The sequence below is a fragment of the Odocoileus virginianus genome, chromosome 11 (assembly GCF_023699985.2).
Source record: "Odocoileus virginianus isolate 20LAN1187 ecotype Illinois chromosome 11, Ovbor_1.2, whole genome shotgun sequence".
Lineage (NCBI taxonomy): Eukaryota > Metazoa > Chordata > Mammalia > Artiodactyla > Cervidae > Odocoileus > Odocoileus virginianus.
In genome coordinates, this window is record NC_069684.1 from 69,476,886 (window position 1) to 69,500,272 (window position 23,387).

The following is a 23,387-nucleotide window of genomic DNA, read 5'->3' on the forward strand; positions in this document are numbered from 1 at the left end:
CGCTGTCAGTGGCTGCGTCAGCCCGGGGTCTGGGAGCCTCACACTGGTCATGCCAACCTGGGGGGCCTGTGGACCTGGCCTTCTCCCGTCTTGGTGGGATCAATTCAGGGTGCAAACGGGAGCCCTTGGCTGCCTGGGAAAACAGACTTCAAAAGATTCATCTGGGGGAGTAAAGGCTTTGGGAAGTGGAGGAAAGCGTTCAATGCTGGGAGACCTTGGTTCTCGACCATCAACTCTTTGTGCAGACCATCAGGGCCATCAACTCTTTGTGCAGACCTGGCCAAGTCCTTCCACTTCCCTGCCCGTGGTTCCTCACGGGTCAGCAGGGAATCAGTCCATTCCAAAAGCCTACGCTGTCCATGTGCTGAACCATCAACCCCTTCTAGATGCCAGCCACTGTCCATATTATACTTAATCTTCACACCATAATTGTGGGGTAAGTATAATTAGCCCCACATTATAAATGAGAAAACCAAGGTCCAGAGACATTAAATAACTTGGCAAGGGGCCCCCTGCTAGGAGGTGGCAGGACTTGGATGTGAACCCAGGGAGTTTCAGGCCTGGAGTGTGGGAGCTTTCCCAAGGCTGCACTGCCTGGCTGGTATGTGGGGCTGATGACTCTTCACTTAGACAAGAATCCCTTGGGGAGCAGGGATGCACACCCCTGCATGTCTCAAACTTCCCTGGACCTCGAACTTGCTGCGGGCATAGTTTTGCAGTCAACTGATAGAACAACTGACCATGGGCACAGCAGAAGTCTGTGGAAGTCTGAAAAATGGCCCCCCAAAGACAGGTGCACCTCTGATCCCTAGAATTTGTGAGTGTTACCTTATTTGAGAAAAGGGTCTTTGCAGATGTAATTCAGTTCAGGATCTTGAGATGAGATCACCCTGGATCATCTAGACAGACCCCAAATGCCATCACAAATGTCCTTGTAAGAGAGGCAGAGAAACATCTGAGACACACAGAAGATAATGTGAGCCAAGGGCACAGATCAGAGTGGTGTGGATACAGGGCAAAGAGTGCCAAGGAATGCCAGCAGCCACCAGGAGCTGGAAGAAACAAGGGTCCAGTTCTTCCCCTGAGCCTCCCAGGGGGCCCTGAGCCCAGACCCTGATCTCTGACGTTTGCCTTCCAAGAAAGAACAATTCTCAGTTGTTTTAAGCCACCCAGGTTGTGGTCATTTGTTGCAGCCGCCACAGGAAACTAATGCAATGCTCAATAAAAGCACAGAGTCCTAGAACCGGGAAAGCCTTGGAGGTCATTTGGTCCAGCGCCCCCGTTTAACCAATGGGGGGAAGTGATTTGGCGAACGTCGCTCAGTAAGTTAGAGGCGGGTGCAGGCTCGCTGACCCCAGGCCAGGGCTCCCCAGCTGACTCGTGCTGAGTCCCAGAGTCATGAAAGGCAAGCAAGAAGCCTTTCTCATTATTATTTTCCTCTTTGATTATTATTTTAAGAGGGAGGGGGAACTCTTAAACAGATGATGCATTGTCCATCTTGGAAGTGTGACTCCTGCTTTTACCGGCATCACTCTTGAGTCAGGCGGCCAGTTTTTCCTCCCCTAGGACTAGGAGGCACAGGCTATGTCTTGGGGCCAGTGGGTTCCCGGTGGGGAAACCGCAGCGAAAGACGGGAAGCTGGGGGACTCCGGTCACACCGCTAGCATGTGGCTGAGCCCGAAATAGGATGCAGGGTTCTGACTTCACGACTCTACCCTGGTTCTGCTTCCCATTTGCTTCTTTCCCTAAGCTGGGTCAGTAGGCAATGTGGGCTTGGGGTACTTTTCGGGGCATGGGCACCATCAGCTAAGATGGTTTTGGGGACTCCTGGGAAAACACCAGGACATGATCCAGGAAATGTCCCGTTATCACAGACTGTAGGGCTGGGAGAGGAGCCCTGGGCCCCCCAGGCAGCCTGAGAAGCAGCTGTTTCCTGGACAGGCTTCCGTCCCTCCTCACAGGCCCCTAACTCACCAAGGTTGTGTCCTAGGGCTCAGTGGGTCCCCCTTAAGCCAGACTCCAGACAACTAGACACAAGTTAGCCCAGCTTTGGGGGAAATGGGTTAATGAGAGTAAGAGAACAAAGCCTACAAATAGCTTGACCATCAACTTCCAAAGAAGAGAGAGAGAAGAAGGAAAAACCTTTGAAAGGAGCCGTATAACCTGGCAGAACTAGAATTTTCCCCTCTTGTCCCCAAACCATCTCCACCTCCCCGCACACTCTCCCACTTCATGCTGATCTTGCAGCTAGGGAAGGAGAACGATGGCTGAGCTGGGAAGAAAGATGGCCCAGCCACCGATGCGTCTCTGTGCCTGTCACCCCCCGAGGCTGACATCGATAGAGAGACTCCCAAGGGTTTGGGGGTGCCAGACCCAAGGGGGCCTGAGCCTCACTTGTCCTGTACAGAGCTCCAGGGGTCAGCATCTTACCAATGTCCACTGAAGCCCCAGTTACGTGGGGCAGGTGAACGCAGAAAGCCACAGGAGTGTTGGGGAGAATGACTCTGCAGCACAGGATCTGAAAGTACCAGGAAAATGTGAGTGAGCCACACTTGCCCTGCGCACACTGGAGGTCCTACCTGAAGGAGCCCAGACACAGCGACGAGACCCAGGGCAGACAGCAGACCTCTCAGGATGGGCCGGCGTAAAGGCCACCAACCCGCAGGATGTGTCACACCGCAGTGGACGGGACCATTTCCTTCTAGAGCCTGAGGCCAACTGAGAGCCAACGTGGGGGGCTCCTTCCCTCCGTCTTGACGGTCACACTGGTGCAAGCCGCCCCCTCACCCAGACCCGCGCCCCCAGGGTTCACAGAAACACCAGAGCAGAGACAGGGGGCAGAAAGGAAAGCAAACCCAGAATGAGACTAAGTTTTAAATCGGGAGGAAAGTGAATGAGATATCACTGAATCGGACCAACTTTACCTATAAGGGACTAGGTAACTTTTTTCCAACATCAGTCAGATTATGGGTTTAAGGTCTGAAAAAAAAAGCTTAACAATAGGAAACAAGGTTTCTTTTCTCACCAGCAAAACCCATGACCTCAGACTGATGGCCCACCGTGACTGAGTGGCTAGCTAAAATAAGACCCGGGTTCTGGCTGCCTTGTGTGTTTTCCAGGACTCTATTTCCCCTTTCCTTCTTCCCCTTCTGGGGTTCGGCCTGTGGACGCTGTAGACAGAGGCTGGGCCAGCCCTGCACAGGTAAGATGGGGTGGTATTCTTGCATGGGGTCGGGGGAGCACACAGGTGATGCGGGGGCTCCACTTGTATGACTCAGACGAAGATCGTTTGGGGAACGCCTGGGAGTCTTAACCAGGGCAGGCCAGGGAAACCACCAAGGACTAGCCGAGTCAGGGAGGGAGGCTTCTACCGCAGCTCAGGCGGCCAGCGCTCACTTTGCCAAGTGAGGCGATAAGCCCAGATCCCAGCAAGACCCGGAGCTCTGCCATTCCCGAAAGCCCAGGGCAGCCGGAGCCTCCAGCTCCTCTAGCCTGTGAGAGGGGAAAGACACGGTCCCCGGGTCCTGGGGGCTCTGGGATGATGAAGGGGGCTCTGCAGGAGATGCAGAGAGTGGACTTAATTCAGGGACGGGGGGACGTGTCCCTAGGTGCATGCAAATGTGAGGCTATTCCTGCCGCCTGTACCCCTTCAAATGCATTTCAGCTCTGCACCGTGCCCTGGGCCGCGTGTTTCACATCTAATATCTGGTGCTAGCCTCAGCCTGTAGGTTTGCTATCACCCTGTCTATTTTCCAGCTTAAAAGAAATAATGAAGGTGACTTGCCTAAGATCTTGCAGCTGGAAAGCAAACAGAACAGGCTGTCCATTCTTGATACCCTGTCTCCCATCCTGCAGCTGCAATGATGGGGGACTCCCAAGTCACAGAGCCTCCCCAAGGTCAAGGAGAAGCAAGTGGAGCCAGGCAGGAAGGCGGAAAGGAAAGGAAAGCAAGGGCTGTGGGAGTCACGTGCCACTGGCCAGCCGCCATGCCCATGGGAGAGTGTCCCTTTAAGAACCCAGGTGTGGGTCAAGCCCCACAGTTTCAGTTTTGGCAGCAGCATCCAGTGTCCTGCCGGAGGCTTCTAGAAAAGCCGGGGCTGCGGACTGGTCAGCAGGCAGTGCTCCCGAAGCTGACTGGACAGGAGGAAGGAGCTCAAAGTAAGTGGGGCTGCTCTGGGGTCCCCAAAAGGATGCCATCTGGGAAGGGCCCTCTGCACGCACAATCCCCAGTACCCCCAAGAGTGGGATGAGGGGAATGTGGGGGAGCTGACGGGCACAAGCCCCGGAACATCCCAGAGAGACTAGTGAGGACCAGGGGTGAATGCTCAGCAGATGGGAAGAAAGGATGTCTGGGCCTGGCACATGATGTTCTGCTCGAAATTTGGTCTCTGAGTTCCCTCCTAACTCCTCCATAATTTAACCATGACCTTAGGCAAGTCACCTAATTGCTCTCTCAGCCTCTGTTTCCTAATGTGAAAAATGGGGATAAAAATAAGCCTGATCACTTATGGTTGATGTGAGATTCAAATGAAAAAAATGTGTGAAATTGCTTTGAACACTCTAGAGCAAAATAACGGTTGTTTTGGCATTTTCCAATTCAGTTCAGTTATTCCAGGATTTTTGAGCACCAGACAGACCCAGATAGGATAATGCCTATGCAGGTCCTGGTAGAAGGCAGGTACCCTTCTAGCCCTCGAATATTTCTTCCTTCAGCTTTCTGGTGATGGCACACACAGTCCATTTTTCTGGGCTTCGAAGACACCCTGAGATCCTTTGCAACTTCCACCCAGCTTTGCTCTCACAGATCCCTGCCACCCAAGGTGTAGTGTGCATCACCGTTCCATCCTGTGCCTGCTAAGCTGGGAAAAATGAAGTCCTTCCTGGGAAAGTGAGCTAGGCGGGCAGAGCCCCCTGCCAGGAGCAGGCAGCATTCTTCAGTGCTCAGGCTCTGGCTACGTCTGCAGCCAGGAGACCTCAGACACCAGCTCTCTTATCCTGACAGCATCCCAGGCCAGCCGGGGACCCTCAGCACAAGCGCAGCTGTTCTGCGTGCTGCATCCCTCACCAGCCCCCCAGGTCACCTACGCAGCCAGTGCTGTTTTGTACCACAGCCTTCACTCACTCTCCTCCTTCACCAGGGAAATTACAAGGCCCTGAACATCTGCAGTTGGGATGCATCAATTCGTGGGTTAGTGTAGAAGGCAGTTGTCTATGCTCAGAGCCAGTTTTGAAACTGCATCCATCCCTGCCCTTGGGTGTGGTGATGTGGCAGACGGAGCCACGAATCAGGAGCCAGGAGAGCAGCTGGCTCTGTTATCTCTGCCTGTCTCTCAGAACCTCTGGACTCTGTAGCTTATTTTACAAATAGTGTAATAGTAGCAGCTTCCAGGTAGAAATGGAGAAGGCAATGGCACCCCACTCCAGTACTCTTGGCTGGAAAATCCCATGGACGGAGGAGCCTGGTAGGCTGCAGTCCATGGGGTCGCTAAGAGTCGGACACAACTGAGCGATTTCACTTTCACTTTTCACTTTCATGCGTTGGAGAAGGAAATGGCAGCCCACTCCAGTGTTCTTACCTGGAGACTCCCAGGGACGGCGGAGCCTGGTGGGCTGCCATCTATGGGGTCACACAGAGTCGGACACGACTGAGGCGACTTAGCAGCAGCAGCAGCCAGGTAGAAAACACACTTACCCTTGGCTTTCACAGCTTCATCTTCTTCCTACCTGAAAGAAATCGAGTGGGAGGCAGGGCAGGTTCATAAACCCATGTTACAGTTGAGGAAACTGAGGCTGTGAATTAATATGAGTGGTGTAAGGTCATCCAGCAGGTATAATTGACAACATTTGGGCACAGTCGTTTTGGTATGGTCATGGGGATATTTTGACATCACCTAAAAAAACACGACACGCAACTTTTTTAAACAGTAGCACACGCATGTGCTCAGCAGAGACCCCCGCACCTAGGTCTTGCCCTCTCTCTGGGTGGGCGGGAGCTGGGATCCCAAAGACCCTGGCACTGACACAGTGTGATGGACTGGAAAAAAGTCTTGGAGGCCATGTGTCTGGTTACAGGAAACGAATGTAACCTGCCATACATATGGTAAGTGCTGAATAAATAGCAGCCATTATTAATTTTCAGGAAAAAATTCTTCTGTTGGCACCTACCTCTGAGTTCAGATAGAGTCTTTTCACAGGAACCACGTTTCCTGTGAAAAGCAGAGAGGAGAGAATTGGACTAACTTCTCCTCTAAGACTGGATTTCCTGCTTCTGCCCCTTCTGACTGCTTCCCCTCAACTTTAAGACCCTCCACAGTACCTAAAATCTTGTATGCTTGATCCAGCCTGCCTGAATCTGAACCCCACCCCAGTCACTTACCTGCTGTGTAACTTTGGGCAAGCATCTTACTTCTCAGGGCCTCAACTGTCTCATTTGTGAAACGTGTTTACCCATTGTACCCCACCTCCTAGGGTGACTGTGCGGGCTAAATGAGTTAGCACATCTGAAGCCCCTGAACGTGGCTCCATTGTGCCAGCTGTAATCAGGACCTCACTCGTAACCGAGTCCCTGGCACATGTCTGCTCTTTCTGGCCATGCTAGTCCAATCTGAAAGGCTCGCCCCTAGTCTTCAAAGGATGCACAGCAAACAGACGTCTGTTCTCTCACTCCGAGACAGGAAAAAGAGGAAACTGTGTTGACTTTAAAGAGGATATGAGAAAAGAACTGTTATTTTTCAGCCCGATACCCTACTTAGGACTTTACATATGTTGCCTCATTTAATCCTTGTGGCAACTCACTAGACTATATGCAATTATCTCCAGTGTACAGATGAACAGTGGGGCTCATGGATTTAAGTAGACTGCCCCAAATCACACAATTCCCAAGTGAGAACGCCAACAGCAGCCTGAGGAGTCCCTACGTTGTGCTACTAAGCGCACAGCACCCGTGAAAGTCAAGTGCATACGCCGTCAGCCTCCTGTGCTAACAAGCAATCGCAGCCTCTGACAGCGGACGAGCACGTCACATGCCTGGGAGTGCCTCTCTACATTAACCCTAGTCTCCCATCCCAAGGGGGCCCTCAACTAGACAAGTCAGGACGATAATTCCCACTTTACAGATGGCAGGGTTGAGCCAGCACATTTTGCCTAGGTGGGAGAGCTCTTCTGGTCGCCTGTGACGGAGCAGGACTCTGGACCTCTGAGTTCTCCTCCACCCTCCCCCAAGCTACTGTCCTGTGAGCACCCAGAACAAAGAAGGCATTGGGCAAAGTGAGAGAAATTCAGCCCTGACTTTGTCCTTCTCAGAGAAGGAATGAGGCCATAACCATTCCCAATCTGATCGGTCTTTTCTGAACAGCTGGTCCTTGCCAGGCACTCCCCGGAGAGTGCCTTCTGGAGATGGAGAGATTGATCTCAGTGGACCCTGCCTCCCAGGAGCCTACCATCTGGTAGAGTGGGTGACATAAACACCTACACATCAAGGTGGAATGGGATAGAGTCAATAACAGGGCTTCTCAGTCTCTGCTGAAAGGCCATCTGAAAATCTACAAGGCTTATTCCCAGAGCTTCATGGAGCTTGGATTCCATATGTTTCATTTCTGCCGAAGTCTTCCATGCCTACTTTTGACAGGAATGGGACCAGAAAGTCTTGGATCTTCCTAGCTCATGCCTTCTTTGGGACCTGTGGCTTCTCTCTGCATCTCCCTGCTCTCTCTAGCTTCAGTTCCTTTTCTGCAACACTGCCTGTGCTTGGAGATTCTCCCGTACTCCAGGGCTTACGTAAACTATGTAACCTCTCCTACTGTCATTACAAGCCTGAGGCCCTTCCAGACTTCACGGACTGCCCTCCCTCCCCTAGTGGTGCCGTGGTTTCCAGGCTCGCTCTAGTGTGTGCCCGGCCTCTGCATCCACAGGAGAAGAGAGTGATAAGTCCACACGGACTCGAGCAGTGCCTCTCCTGGCCATCAGTTCAGGCCAAGGAAAGCCCCTTCCCCAGCCAGGCCAGCTGCTCCCTGCTTCTCTGAGCCCCAAGCTCCCTACTGCCCCAAGTTCACACTCACAGGAAGTCAGAAACTGCCAGCATGGCTTCAAGCCCCCCGTGGTGCCTGCTCGCTGTTCCCCCAAAGCCCCGAGGACCATGAGAGCCTTAACGGTCCCTCTGCTATGAGCCAAGCTGGTGATGACCCAGAGTCACTGAGGGCCACGTGCTCACCAGCAGGCATGCCAGGCCCTGGTCCAGAAGACCCTCTCCCGCTGATAGAGGAGAAAGCCTGAACTGAGACGGACAATCATCTGACTCTAAACCACGAGAGCTGAAGATCAGTCACTCTGACTGAAGGTGAACTAGCTAATTTTATGAGATGGTAAACTCTATTCTTCAGCAGGGCCTACACCTAGCCCAACCTGCAATTGTGCAGACATACATTGTGAATACATAAGGGGCAGTAACTTGGTAAAATGAGAATGATCTAGATTATCCCAGCCTGACTAGTGAAAATACAACTCCTATTTTAAGAGCCAGGAAAGGTGCCTTCATGCATAATATACTAACCTATATATATCTGAGAGAATAGGTCCCTCTGAGCATCCAAGGAGTGATAATTGGGTACCAATTTGATCCCATTCTGTTATAAGTCTTGGGGCCAGAATCTCTCTAACCCTTAGATTTCTTATCTGCCCATGAAGATATTTTCTATCCCTTGGGTTGCTGTGATGGTGGATAAAGTCATAAAGAAAAGAAGGTAGCAGAGCATCCTGTGCCCAATAAATATTGTACTCTTTCTTTCCTTCCTAAAGCAACTCCTTTGAATCCATCTCCAGCCCTGTGGAACTGTGGTCTCCCTGACACCCGAATCTCCCAGGTTTGGGAACAAGTATGGTTTTAAGACTTTGAGAGGAAGGGATTTCTAATGTTTTGCAAAGCCCAGGGTCTTTCAGCTGAGAGCAGAGAAACTGTGCTTTAAGTGAAGTTTTGAGCAGAGATTTCCTGCTCCTGAGAACGTGGGGATGTGGGGAGAGTCCAGTCTCCCCGGGGACTGGACTGTGGGCTTCCTACCAAAGTCAGCTTCCACAAAACTTGCCCTCTAGCTCTGCATACCTGGTGATGTCGTCCCTGGTGGGAGGTTATGCAAAGGGTAATGGGGCACATGTAAGCATCCTCCCCCTACACGGACCTTCACCGCTAGCCAAGCATGTCACCAATGAGAGACACCTGGGGAGAAAGTCGGGACCACTGCTTTGGAAAATGCGGCCTCTGCCTGCAGCAAGCCAGGGCAAGTGGCTGTTACCAGTCCAGACTAGGGAATGTCTCCTCCAGCTCAGCCTATGGGAAGACCCACTGCAGCCCAGAGAAATATCAGGAAGCTTGCTGATGTCAGCAGAGAACAGAGACCAGAACCAGAGAGCCCCTGTTGGTTGGGGCTCCTTAAAGCAGATGGCACGGTGTCCTCCCACCAGCCACTGTGCCCAAGCCCAGTGCAAATAGCAGGTGGCAGGACTCTGCAGTGAGCCCATCCCAAGGTTCCAGGCAAGAAAGACCTCCCAGCCCTCTGACCCCTGCCTCCCACCTGGGAGTCAGTCCCACGTCCCCCCGGGTGGTCCTGCGGCCAGCTTCGTCCAGAGCACATCCGAGCTGGAGCTGACGCTGGCATTTGGCTAAGGCCGCACTCCAGAGGTTAATCATTGGCCTGGTATGAAAAGTCCAGGGCAATTAACCGGAATCAAGAGAGGCTCCAGCTGCCACCCGACACCCATATTTGTCCCTACCTCCCCGAACCCGCTCCCCCAACTCTTCCGAAGAACTGGAGAAACAGAATACCTTTATCTCCACGAGGAAATAAAGAGGTGCTTTGCTGGGAAATTCCCTCACGGAAAAGAAGGAACCAAGATAAACAGCTCTATTGCCTTTGGCTCAAGCTAGTGAAGGGCGTCTCTGGGAGCAGGAGCGAGGCCAAGGCAGGAAGGGGGGCCTGGGAGACAGGTCTCTGCGCTCCCTGCTGCCTCAAGCCTCCTTATCTTTATGGGTGCTCATCACTGCCCAACATGTGTTAACACAGCTTCCTCCTTCCCCCCATCATCGTCAAGACTGTTCCAAGACTGAAAGCCTGGCAAGGTCCGTGGGAGAGTGGGGACTCCCGTCTTCACCTCCATCTTCCTCCAGGCTGCGGTCAGCCAGGGTCCAGAGGACAGCTGCGGTCAGGCCAGGCCCTGCGGTTCTCAGCCCTCCCCAGTCCTGGGCTGTGTCCCCAGATGTGACAAGGTCCACACGTGCGACACCCTCTGAGTGGCCTCCCCTTGGATTTTCCATCTTTGCCCGTCAGCCTCACCAAGGAGGAGGCAGTCACACCTACATGTTTAACCCGGACCCCATAACGGAGTCTCTGGGAAATCCTGGGCATGTCACTCGGCAGCTCACGATCTTGATATTTCTTATCCAGGAAGTGGTTATAATCTTATCTGTCCTGTCTCATTTAAAGGGAACTTCTAGAGCTCCAGTAAAGTGGTGTAAATGACAACGTTTGAAAAGCAAAGAGCGCTCCACAGATAACAAGAATAAGCACGAAGGATAAGCACCTCACTCGGTGTGAGATGGAATACGGGCAGTGAGACGGGCTCAGAGCTTGTACTCTGGGAGTCAGATAATGCAGGGTTTGGCCTTCCCCACCACCTCCACCCCCACGCTACCTACTCCCACATTTAATGCTTGTGTGGCCTTGAGGAAAGCCCTTAACCTTTAAGCTTTCCTTTCCTCCTATGTCAAGTAGAGATAAGAATGCTTGCCTGTCAGGAGTGATACCAAGTTTAAATGAGATACTACAGCTACATTGTTTCACGGGGACATCATGGAACCATGTTCCAGGACCGTTGGCAGCTCTTGTGACCATCATCATCACCTTAACCCTTATGAGGCTGCCTCTATGCATCTCTATTTACTCATGTGACAGGCCATAAAATATGTCAGGTCCCCTCCACCTCCCAGGGAAGTAGGGAGGGCAGCTGGAACAGAGAGGTGGAGATACTTCTTGGCAGTAACCAATGATCTGGGGAGCTGTTCCTGAGATCCTACTGATCTTGCCCACGACGGTGCCTACCCCCAGCCCCATGCGGGTGGGGAAACAGAGGAAATGACGCATGTGTGTGTCCCTAACCCAAAGGAACTGGCAACTTAGCTGAGAAGATAAACGTCTACTTATCCCTACTAAAGAACAAAAGGCATTGTGGGACGACGGGACTTGGACATGTGATGGGAAAGACGGGGCCGTTCATTCTTTGACAGGTTTTATGTTCATTACTGGAGACGCAAAATCAAACGGGTGTTACAGAGGCCGGAAGGTCAGCGAGTCTTGGACGACAGAGGCGTCTCATCCCCTTGTGCCGTTGTCTTTCAGCAACCACGCAGGTCGGTGGCCTGGTGGCAGAGCCCCGCAGGAGCCCCCAGCCATGTCGCGCCTGTTCCTCGCCTGCCTGCTGGCTGTGTTCCCAGGTGCGTTGGCCAGGCCCCAGCCCCTCCACCCTAGTCCCCGGGGCCCAGGGGCGGCCCCGCAAGGCTCGCAGCCCCTTGGGGAGCAACCACAGGCAGTGCAGGGAGGGTGGGTGAGCCAGCGCTGGGGTGTCAGGGCTGGAAATGGCACTCTCGCCCGTCTGGCCAAGGATCTTCACTGGGAATAAGGAAAACAAGACCTTGACCTTGAACCAAGCCTCACTCTGAGTTGCTTTGGGGTTTGGGAGAAATGACTTATATTTGTGCCTGTTAACATTTTTATCTGGAAAAAAAAGAAAAAAAGAATCTACAAAGTGTTTTAGAAATATAGGGAAATAGCAGATAACAAATGAAATAATATAACACTCCACAAGGATGGTTTTAAATATAAATATATATGTTTATATATATTTAAAAGTATATAAAAATATAATATATAAATATGTTATACATATTTAAATATGTATAAATATATGTATATATGCAAGAAATATTATAAATATATGTATACGTGCAAGGGATATCACTAAATAAGTTTGCCATTTGTTTTCTTAATGGGCTATCATTAATGAATTAAGATTAAAATCTTAGAATTGTTTAATAATTGTGCAATGTAGCAGTTGCCTAGCTGCAGCACCACACATCTCAGGAGGAAAAGTGCATGTCCTCAGCGTGGACTGCCCAGACCCCCTCAGGAGGCTTTCCCTCCGACAGCCTCAGAAAGCCCGTCTGTGTCCCCGCAGTGGTCTCCATGAAGAGCCCCATCTTTGGTCCCGAGGAGGTGGCCAGTGTGGAAGGCCGCTCGGTGTCCATCACGTGCTACTACCCGCCCACCTCCGTCAACCGGCACACGCGCAAGTACTGGTGCCGGCAGGGAGCCAGGGGCTACTGCACAACCCTCATCTCCTCGGGCGGCTACGTCTCCAGCGACTACATGGGCAGAGCCAACCTCACCAACTTCCCGGAGAGCGGCACGTTTGTGGTGGACATCAGCCACCTCACACAGAACGACTCGGGTCGCTACAAATGTGGCCTGGGCATTAGCAGCCGCGGTCTCAACTTCGATGTGAGCCTGGTGGTCAGCCAAGGTAAGGGCTCAGGCTCCTTAGATTTCTGGGGATAGCGAGAGGGAGGAAGGATTTCCCGAGAGGGCAGGGAGTCCTGGCATGGGGAAGGCTGTGGGTCCATCCAGAGCCTTCCATCTGCACAGTAGAAGGTGGGAATGAGCCAGATGGGACCTACTTGGATAGGGGAAGGGCGGATGGGCCGCTCTAGGTCTTAAGGGCCTGACACAGTTCTGGTTTTACTAAAGCTCTAGCTTAGAAGAGCGTGAGGAGAACAAATTCTCTCCTCGTATTTGTTGTAGGTGGGACCAGAGGTCCACGAGCAGGGGGAGATTCGTAGGGATCCTTAAATTCCTGCCATTACAGCGCCCTTCAGATCAAGACCTTGAGCCACCAGACTTCTTTTAACATGTGTTCTCTTACCTGACCTCCAATAGTCCCTCAGAAGTCTCCGCATAAATTAAATGATCAGTTCTTGTCCAAAGACCGTAAGATTGGATGTAACAAATGATACGGGCAGAAGTATCAAGTGAGAATAGAGCAGGGGAGAGTGCCAGCTGGGGAAGGCTTCCTGGAGGAGGCAGCAGTAAAGCTGGGCTTTGGAAGACAGATTCTGGCACTGTCTCTCTGGGAAAGAAGGCCCTGCGGGTGACAAGCACAGCCAGCCCTCATCAGAAACACTGAGGAGCTGAACTGTGCGGAAGGCAGCTCAGCATCCCACGATGCAAGAAACTAACACCGCAACTTGTTCCCCACCCTTCACCCCGCAGATCCTGTACAGACAAGTGATGTCCACGTCTACCCTGTAGAACTGGGCAGGACCGTGACCATCAACTGCCCTTTCACAAAAGCAAATTCTCAGAAGATAAAATCCCTGTGCAAGGAGATAGGCCAGGCTTGTGTCCAGATCATCGACTCCACCGGGTATAAGAGCTTTGACTATGCTGAGAGAGCACATCTCAGTATCCTGGGTACCGACACATCAGTGTTCAGCATTGTCATCAACCAAATCAGGAGCAGTGATGCTGGGACGTATGTCTGCCAGGCTGGGGACGATGCCAAAGCCGATAAGAGCAAGGCTGTCCTCCAGGTGCTAGAGCCTGAGCCTGAACTGATTTACGGAGACTTGAGGAGCTCGGTGACCTTTGACTGCACCCTGGGCCCCGAGGTGGCAAATATGGCCAAATTTCTGTGCCTGCAGAAGAACGGGAAAGCTTGCGATGTGGTCATCAACACGTTGGGGAAGAAGTCTCGGGACTTCCAGGGCAGGATCCTGTTCCAGGCCAAGACCAACGGCGTCGTCAGCGTGCACATTACCAGCCTGAGGAAAGAGGACGCGGGGCGCTACGTGTGCGGGGCCCAGCCTGAGGGTGAGCCCCAAGAGGGCTGGCCTGTACAGGTTTGGCAGCTCTTCGTCAATGAAGGTGAGACCTGAGAGGCGGAGAGGGGCGAGGTGGGTATCTGCAGGGGAGAGCCCTGCTCGGCCCTCTGGGGCTGTCTGACAGCATCTGTCCATTGACCGTATCTGCTCACTGACAAGCCCCGGACCGGATGGTCTGGGGGCGGCACGAGAGCTCCGAAGCTGTGCGCGATGGCCTCTGCCTTGTGCGACCTCTTACCGCCTCTTCTCCGCTACCAAAGGCCTCTGATGGCTGCCCCTGATCCTTAGGAATGGAGGGGGTGAATTTCCCGACTGTCTGGGTTTCAGAGAGCCCTGGGAAGGACTCAACGTGGAGTCTCCCTGACCCGGGAGCAGGATGGCAGCTCACCTGCTTGTGTGGGTCTCATAGCTTTCCCAGGTCAATGCCCCACCTTCTAAAATCTCCCCTCCAACATCTCTTGGGGCTCCTTGTCATTCAGTATGATCCGGCTGGATCCCTGCCCCTCCCCTCCCTGGGAGCACTCTGCAGAGAGTTACCTTCTTGAGAAACTGAACCAGTACTTGAAGTTTGCGGTCACTACACTTGAGGCTTTTCCCATTCCCTGCCCTTCTTTCTCCCGCCAGCTCAGTCCTCACCACCTCCATCAGCATCTCTGCTTGCCTGGGACTCTCCCAGAGCCTCAGCTTTAGTTTCTTGAAGATATACCATTGCTTCTCTTGGACACAGCCTTTGTGGCCCTCAATAATTAAATTAATCTATGCTACATAGTGTATATTTTAAATCATACTGTTCTAAATATATTTTCTTAATTTGGAGGAAAAAACCACCTGGCCATCTTATGGGATGAACTAATAATAAAAAGACAAAAACTACCTAGAGGGAGACCTTATAAGAAGCCCAAGGCAAAAGGCTGATGGTCACTCTAAATGCCTTTCGTTCTCTGCTCAGAAGAAGGTGGGGAAGGAATAGTGGGGGAAGTCCCTGGAGACAGGGTGAAGGCTCCTGCACCAGGCTCTGTGACATTAGGAAAGACTTTTTTACTTTCTGAGGCCAGTAAGGGGATTGCTCTAAACCTCACTCTCCACCCTAGCTGAGCCTACGGGGAGGAGGCGGCCCAGACCAGGCTGAATTCTCCCATCCCATCTCTGTCTGTGCTTCCAGAGACCGTGATCCCCGCAAGTCCCTCCGTGGTGAAAGGTGTGAAGGGAGGCTCTGTGACCGTATCTTGCCCCTACAATCCGAAGGACGCCAACAGCCTGAAGTACTGGTGTCGCTGGGAAGAGGCTCAAAGCGGCCGCTGCCCGCAGCTGGTGCAGAGCCAGGGGCTGGTGAAGGAGCAGTATGAGGGCAGGCTGGCACTGTTCGCCGAGCCAGGCAACGGCACCTTCACCGTCATCCTCAACCAGCTCACCGACCAGGACGCCGGCTTCTACTGGTGCGTGACCGACGGCGACTCACGCTGGACGTCCACGGTGGAGCTCAAGGTTGTCGGAGGTGAGAGTTGAACTTGGATAAGAGGGAGGGGAGGCAGCTCCAGGACCCCTCCAGTCAACCGCAGCATCAGCCCCAGCCACTCTGCCTCCCGCCTCCCGAACCTCCAAGCTGCGGGAGAGAGCCCAAGCATTCATCCCATAACTAGCACTCTCCCCCCACCTGTTCATACCAGCAACAAACACCCTTTCCTGCCCCCACGCTCTTCAAACCACCACACACAGCAACTCCTGTGATCACGAGCATCAGCTTCTTTAACAGTCTATATGGCATCAGCTGAAGCAGAGTTCAGTTCTTTGTACTGAGTCTTCTTGCTGTTGTTCAGTTGCTAAGCCACGTCCAGTTCATAGTGACCCCATGGACCACTACACACCAGGCTTTCCTGTCCATCGGCAACTCCAGGAGCTTGCTCAAACTCGTGTCCATTGAGACAGTGATGCCATCCAACCATCTCATCCTGTGTCGTCCCCTTCTCCTCCTGTCTTCAGTCTTTCCCAACATCAGGGTCTTCTCCAATGAGTCAGCTCTTTGCATCAGATGGTCAAAGTACTGGAGCTTCAGCTTCAGCATCAGTCCTTCAAATGAGTATTCAGAGTTGATTTCCTTTAGGATTGACTGATTTCATCTCCTTGCTGTCTAAAGGACTCTCAAGAGTCTTCTCCAGCACTACCATACTGAGTCCAGGAGAGCAGATAACAGCAAGGAAACACATAGAAGCCCTTGCCCAGGCCCGTGGTCTGTGATAGACTGGAATGACTCATAGTGGTCACCAATAGTCTATTACATGGGCACAGAATTGTAAGTGCTTTTTCTTCAATATAGTGTGTTTATTTAGCACACCATCCAGAAAGGAACCGGACTGTGGACAAAAAACCCCTGCCCCGGCCCCCAGTCACTTGCCTGCAGCATCACCAGGGCCAACTTCTGCACCTGTTTCTCCCTCCCTGCTCCAGGAGAACCAAGCCTCAAGGCACCCAAGAACGTCACGGCTTGGCTGGGAGAGCCCTTCAAGCTCTCCTGCCACTTTCCCTGCAAGTTCTACTCCTTTGAGAAGTACTGGTGTAAGTGGAGCAACAAAGGCTGCAGCGCCCTGCCCACCCAGGATGACGGCCCCAGCCAGGCCTTTGTGAACTGCGACCAGAACAGCCAGATCGTCTCCCTGAACCTGAACACGGTCACCAAGGCGGATGAAGGCTGGTACTGGTGCGGAGTGAAGGAGGCCCATCAGTACGGAGAGACAGTGGCTGTCTACGTGGCGGTGGAGAACAGAGTGAAGGGTGAGTCTCCGAGGGCCAGGCCCATGTGCCCCAGGGGACCCCAGAGAAAACTGCCTAAGAAAACTTCCATCAAGTGTGGCCCCAGGTTTGACTATAAGAGGTCTGACTATAAGGACGGGGAGCAGGGAGCGGGGTGGTGGGGGGCTTATGCCTCCACCTGCTCTCATTTATCCTTCAAAAAAAGGGCATCCCAAATAAACATACAAACTCATCAAAAATAGTGGATTTGTCAGTTAACCTCAGTCTCAAGACAAATCCCATAGTCACCCTTTCAGGCCACGATGAAGCCCGTTCTCTATGGAGAGGCCTTCTACATGTAGATGTGTCTAAGTCACTGTTACATCATAGTCTGCCCAAGTCTGCTCCAGAGGGCAAGATAACCTTCATGCACAAGGTCTGGTAAGGAAAATCCAGGCAATCTCTTCCAGTAAGATTGCATTTCAAACTGCTTCTAAAAATATCCCATGAAATGCCTTATCCCTAATGAGGGGGTATTTTTGTGTGCATGCGTGCTCAATGGTCAAGTTGTGTTTAATTCTTTGTGACCCCATGGACTGTAGCCCGCCAGGCTCCTCTGTCCATGGGATTCTCCAGGAAAGAATACTGGAGTGGGTTGCCACGCCCTCCTCCAGGGGATCTTCCCAACCCAGGGATAGAACAGGTGTCCCCTGCGTTGGCAAGCAGATTCTTGGGACGCCCAAGGGCTATATTTAGTGCCTGTAGAGATGAGGTTATGGCAGCTTCCAGTTGTCAGGCTCACTGAGGGACCCCTCGCCAAGCTGCGGGCGACTCTTTGCAACCCCATGGATTGTAGCCCACCAGGCTCCTCTGTCCATGGGATTTTCCAGGCAAGAATACTGGAGTGGGTTGCCATTTCCTTGTAGTCAAGAGGCCCTGGGCAAACCCTGTGAAGAATCTCCCTGTCAGCCCTTGCGCACAGCTGGATCTAAGCACGCAGCCTTACAGCAGAAGTGAAGTTGGTGTGAATAGGACAGAGGTTGTCTGTGACAGACTGGAGAAGAGCGTAACTCCCCCTGCTTCTCGTGTCCTCTGAGACCCTGTCCAAAAAGGCTAGAGATCTCTCCATGACCCTGGGATTCCTAATGAAGCCCCGCTCCACAGACTCCCTAAACTTAAGCCCCTCTCTGCTCTCCCCAGGGTCCCAAGACACCAAGCAAGTGAAGGCTGCTCCTGGGGGGGCAGCAATAGAATCAAGGGCCGGGGCGATCGAGAACAAAGCCGTTCTGGACTCCAGGTTTTTCGCAGAGGAAAGCGCCGCGAAGGATGCTGCTGGTGGGCCCGGAGCACCTGTAGATACCAGCCGGTGAGGAGAGGCCTGGGGATCCCCACCTGGAGAACATTCGAGAGGCCAAGGACTTGAGGCTGGGTGACCAGGTCCCAGGAAGAGAGCCTGTCCACCTCTTGAGAGTGGGTGCACCCATGCCGCCTTGGCCTGTGGTCTCTGCCCTTCTCCTGAGACCGGGGCGCGGTCCACCATTCAGCCCCATCTCCCAGTCCTGGGATGCAGGGAAGGCCCAGCGCTCGCTTTTGTCCTGTCTGGGAGGGCTTCTTAGAAGGACGGAGGCGGGTGGGGTGGGGTGCTGTATCCGGAGGAGGGAGTGGGTAAACCTGGGAGGCAGAACTGGCTGGAACCAACCTGCCAGCCCCTCCTGGGACCCCCGGTGTCCCTTGCCGGGACTAAGCTAACCCTTCCTCCAGCCCTGCAGAACACGGCGGCAGCTCCAAAGTGCTCGTCTCCACCCTGGTGCCCCTGGGCCTGGTGCTGGCCGCGGGGGTCGTGGCGATCGGAGTGGTCCGAGCCCGGCACAGGAAGAATGTCGGTGAGTTCCAGGCGCCGCCTGCCCGCTGCCCGCAGCCTCCAGCCCCGAGGGGGCTGCCGAGGGCCATCCTCTCTCATTCGCTCGGAGGAAGGGTCCGGGCAAAGGGAGGTGGGGGACGACCAACGCACACGTGCCCAAAACTTCCATTAGGTGCTGCCGTCCAAATGCCGTCTCTGGAAGCGCATCTTCAGTCACTGGGGTTTTAAGCTCACAGGGAGGGGCTCCGGGAAGAGGAGGGCAGGGCCCTGCAGACCTGGGCTTCCAGCCTGGTGTGAGGACCAGTCAGCTGGGTGGCGCTGGGCGTCCCCTTCATACCTCTGGTGTCCATACGGCTTGAGACAGAGATGAGGATAATCACCTCCAAGGGCTGGTGTGAGCACAAAATGAGATCCTGTGCGCTAGAAGGTCCCAGAGTGATGAACAGAGGTCAGGGGCTGCTGCGTCTAGGCTGCCTGTGGACAGGGCCTGGCGGGGAGCCTCGGGTCGTTTTCGTTCTGCCTTGGGTCTTCATCAGAGACAGCCGTCAGAGACCCTGCTCCACTCCAGCTCTCCTGCAGGGATCCCTCGGGGACCTTCCGCCCCCAGCCCTGCACCAACCCTCCTTCTCTCCCCGACAGACCGGATTTCAATCAGGAGCTACCGGACGGACATCAGCATGTCGGACTTTGAGAACTCCAGGGATTTTGAAGGACGTGACAACATGGGAGCCTCTCCAGAGGCCCAAGAGACATCTCTCGGAGGGAAGGACGGTACGTCCCTCCCTGGAGGACTGCCCAGGCCCCGGGGGACAAGCATGAGCCCCGACTCTGCCTCTGGAGCGGGAATGGGGGGCCACGGAGGGCTGATCCCCCCTCTCCTGCTCTTCACACAGAGTTTGCCACCACTACCGAGGACACAGTGGAGAACAAAGAACCCAAGAAGACGAAGAGGGTGAGGGCAAGGAGGGAGAAGGAGGCCTCGTGAGGGTGATGAGGAAAGGCAGCGCGAAGGCCTGCAGTTAGACACTGGGGAAGTCGTCTCTGATGGGGACTGGTGCCAGGGGAGGGAAGGGGTGCGCCTTTCTGGCTGCAGGACTGATGTGGCTGAAACCGAGGCAGGAGGTGAGCTGCACTGATGGGCTACCAACAGGAGGAGGGATGGAGGTGGTGCAGGGGGGTGGGGAGGGGACTTGGGGGTGAGGACGGTGACCGCATTAAAGATTCTGGCCATAGGGAGGGCAAGTCAAATGCCATTCGCTGGGGATCAGGGAGGTGCTCTTCCCGGGCCGTGGGACCCACAAACTTAGCTCAGCACCCTCACAGGAGGATTTTGGGAGACTGGCATTTTCCCTGGGCCTGGAAGACTTTTGCTCACGGGGGGCCCCTTCGCACCCCAACCAAGATCCACATCACTTGAAATCCTACCTGCCTTTGGGTCACAGGTTACCCTCTCCTCATGTTTCCCTGATCCCGAGGCACTAATGCTTATTATCACATCCACATCTTGTGGCCACATAGAGAACCCAGCATCTGGAACAGTGAGGGGAACAGGTCGGTCCTGGGGACAGCCATCCCCTCCAGCCTGGTGGCGTGTCTCTGAGCTAGTAGAGGAAGAAGCTGTGAACCTCTGTGGCTAATGCCAGCCCGGGCCACCTCGGCCACGACTGTGGGCAGGGCTTCCGGGGACGGGTCCCAGGCCGCAGAGGTGGTTCCACTCCACGTGTTGAAAGGAGGTAGTGAGACCGAGGGAGGTATTTTTAGAAGCTGCAATTTTCCGTTTCTCACGATCAGTCCCTCTAGGTGAGCGTAGTGGCTGGGATGAGGAGGGTGGGCAGACACAGGCTCGAGCTGCTTACGACAAGGTCATTAATTTAGGACACTTAGAGCGACCCCTCCCCTCGACCCCCACTGTCCCAGAGCCGCGACCCCCAACACTGACTCCTCTCCTGTTACCCCCCAGTCATCCAAGGAGGAAGCCGACGAGGCCTTCACCACCTTCCTCCTCCAGGCCAACAACCTGGCCTCCGCTGCGACCCAGGATGGACCAAGAGAAGCCTAGACGGAGCCCTAGGCGCCCCTTCCCTCCGCACGTGGCAATCATGCTCCGAATCACGCTGATCCGCAGGGCCCTCAGCTCGGGGGGTCCACTGCCTGCACTCACACCCCGCCTAGGCTTCTCCTACCTGTCCTCAGAAGGTGTGCTGGTCCCTTCTTGGTGGCATCCAAGCCTGGCTGACTTGTTCCTATTGGGGGTGAGATGATACGAGGAGTTCCCACCTGCAGCTTATTCAAACGAGAGAAGTAAAGGTGTGGAGGAGAACTAAGATCTCAGAGGGGCCTCTCAGAAAGAAAAGGGACCAGAGTGGGTGGGGAGACAACTGCAGAAGGGGGGCCATTCAGGGCTTCCCTGTCCCCTTGTTTGGGGACGTCAGTGGGATTCTCCCTTCCACCCCATCTCTGCACCTCTCCATCCCCACTCCAGTCCATCTTCTCTTCTTCTTTCCCTCATTAAAAATGTGCATTTGGTTACTCACTAGATTCCAGGTGCTCTGCTAGACATTGAGATAGATAGGCTGCAATCCCAGCTAGCAGCCTTCTGCAAGCATCACGGAGCCCCTGGAAGCCACAGCATCTCTTTATGTGTACACTCACTAACATCCTCATCAGGTTTCCATACCTCTGCCTGTATTGGGAGAAATCATAAAAAGTCTGCAGCCCTGAGGCCTTAGGTGTATGGGCACACACACAAGGCACCATCAGCAAGTCCTTACCATTTTACAGGTGAGAAAACTGAGGCCCTAAGAGGTGAAGAGGTTTGCTCACAGGCAGCAAGTGAGATGTGCTAATGTCAAAGCTAGATTTGACAACTGCTGTCTCTACAGAAGGGCCTCTGCTCTCCAGATAGACAGAATTCCATAGGAAGGAGAAGAAAAACGTAAATAAGACTGGTCTTTCACAGGCCCCACCTCAGGGAAGATACCGCTTTCCCTGTCTGTCACTCACAGAGACCTAATAGGAAAAGAGAATGGTCAAACACTCAAAACCCCCATATTTGAAGACTTCTGAGTGGAAAGGGAAAAAAAGGGTGGGGGGGGATTTGACGGTGCCAGGGAGGGGCTGAACTCCAAAGAACTGAGGTTTAAGTTTTTTTTTCCTTCTAAGCTCTGTACTTCAACTAGCATCTACAAGCTGGCACTTGCTAACAAATCAAAAATGTGAATTAATTAATAATTAAAGACCATGATTTCCTCCAAGGAGGCTCAGACTGCATTTGTCCCCATACCATCTGTTCTCCCAGGCAACCCTTTCAGAGCAGTTTGCTGTGGTCCCACTTTTAGGCATCCCAGGACACAAGTCTAAACCAGCTTTCCCCTACCTCCAGCGCTGGGCTGAGAGGGGCTAGCAGGTGGCCTGCAAGTGGGACCAAGATTATCTTCAACAAAAAGATAGTTTAGGGTCTATACCAGTGGTCAAGACCACAAAGCTCTGTGTTATAGAAGATAATTAAGACTGAAAGCAGGTGTAACCAGCGCTCCTTCCACGCATTAAAAGATATCTTGGCATAGCATCCGTGGAACACTTGACCTTAAATCTCATACCTCCCTGGGGTTTCCGCTAAGATCAAGAGGCTGTTAATCAAAACTCAGGTAATCAAATGAATAAACTCCCTCCACAGACTATTAACTAAGTAAAGTATAGTTGCTCAGTTGTGTCCGACTCTTTACGACCCCATGGACTATAGCCTACCAGGCTCCTCTGTCCATGGGATTTTCCAGGCAAGAATACTGGAGTATCTATCAACTAGAGGACAGTTTAGATGATACGTGTTAGACTTTAGAATAATTGACCCAAAGTCTCTTGGGGGACAGAGATTAGATAAAGGATCCCCTTATTGCCTAAGGCCATTCCGAGGTTCTGGTGCTAAACCTTGTCATATTCTATAAGCACTCTCGTCACCACCATACACTTTCTCAGGGTGTCTGTGTGGAGAGTTCTCTGTGGGAGAGAGTTCTTCCTGACCTTCCACCCCATCTGATATGGAGCAGAACCTGTTCTTGAACATAATGTTTTCCAAGCTATGTGCTTCCCCAGTCTGAGATCTCAGCATTTCGGGAGAACTAAAACTGCAAGATATGTCATAAGCTATCACTGTTTTACCCTCAGGAAGAGGATCTCTGACCCACCAGAGAGTCATGCCTGGGGCAGAGGGCTAAGATACAACCTCTGTGTTAATGTGATAACCTACACACCAGTGCTGAGCTCAGGCAGCCTATCCCGGTCCCGAGAATCAAAAGCCAAGAAACGTCCCTAAAGCTGCAATCTTCTCTTGTTCTGAACTGACACTGTCAATAGGTGACAGCAACTTTAGTACTATGTCCTGCCCCCAATCCACCTGCTCCTTGCGCAGACTGCTGGACAGAGAGACCCTTCTGTGAAGAAGGAAGCTGGTCTATGGCCTCAACGGGATCGCTAACAAGTTACAAAAAATCACCAAATTGTGGGGGGTGGGAGTTGGGTGAGATACTAATTTCCTAGGGCTACTCTAGGAAGCACCATGAACTGGGTGGCTTAAAACAACTGTAATTTATTTTTTCACCATTTAGGAGTCTAGAAGCCTGAAATCTAGGTGTCAGCAGGGTCAGTTCCTTCTGGAGGCTCTGAAGGAGAATCTGCTCATGTCTCTCTCCTGGGTTCTGGTGGTTGCCAGCAATCCTTGGCTTGTAGCAGAATCTCTCCACTCTCTCCCTCCATCATCACCTGGCCTTCTCCCTGTATGTTGCTCTGTGTTTTCACATACCTTCTGACAAGGACATCACTTATTGGATTGAGAGCCCACTGTAATCTGGTTTTACCTCATTCTAGTGAATTACATCTGTA

General features: G+C 53.0%; 1 protein-coding gene across 2 annotated transcripts; it reads left to right on the forward strand.

The window, feature by feature from the left end:
- The first annotated feature begins 3,118 nt into the window (after window positions 1-3,118).
- PIGR (polymeric immunoglobulin receptor) lies at window positions 3,119-21,763 on the forward strand. 2 transcript variants are annotated; one of them, XM_070474558.1, is made up of 11 exons: window positions 3,119-3,202; window positions 11,385-11,479; window positions 12,220-12,564; window positions 13,311-13,964; window positions 15,084-15,416; window positions 16,367-16,690; window positions 17,849-18,014; window positions 18,410-18,531; window positions 19,149-19,280; window positions 19,403-19,461; window positions 20,470-21,763. In XM_070474558.1, exons 2-11 carry the CDS (start codon window positions 11,437-11,439, stop codon window positions 20,566-20,568), a joined length of 2,277 nt encoding a protein of 758 aa, XP_070330659.1. In that variant the 5' UTR covers window positions 3,119-3,202; window positions 11,385-11,436; the 3' UTR covers window positions 20,569-21,763. The 2 variants fall into 2 exon arrangements, with proteins under 2 accessions (XP_070330659.1, XP_020756579.2); XM_020900920.2 differs by lacking the exon at window positions 3,119-3,202 and adding an exon at window positions 4,039-4,158.
- Window positions 21,764-23,387: the final 1,624 nt, after the last annotated feature.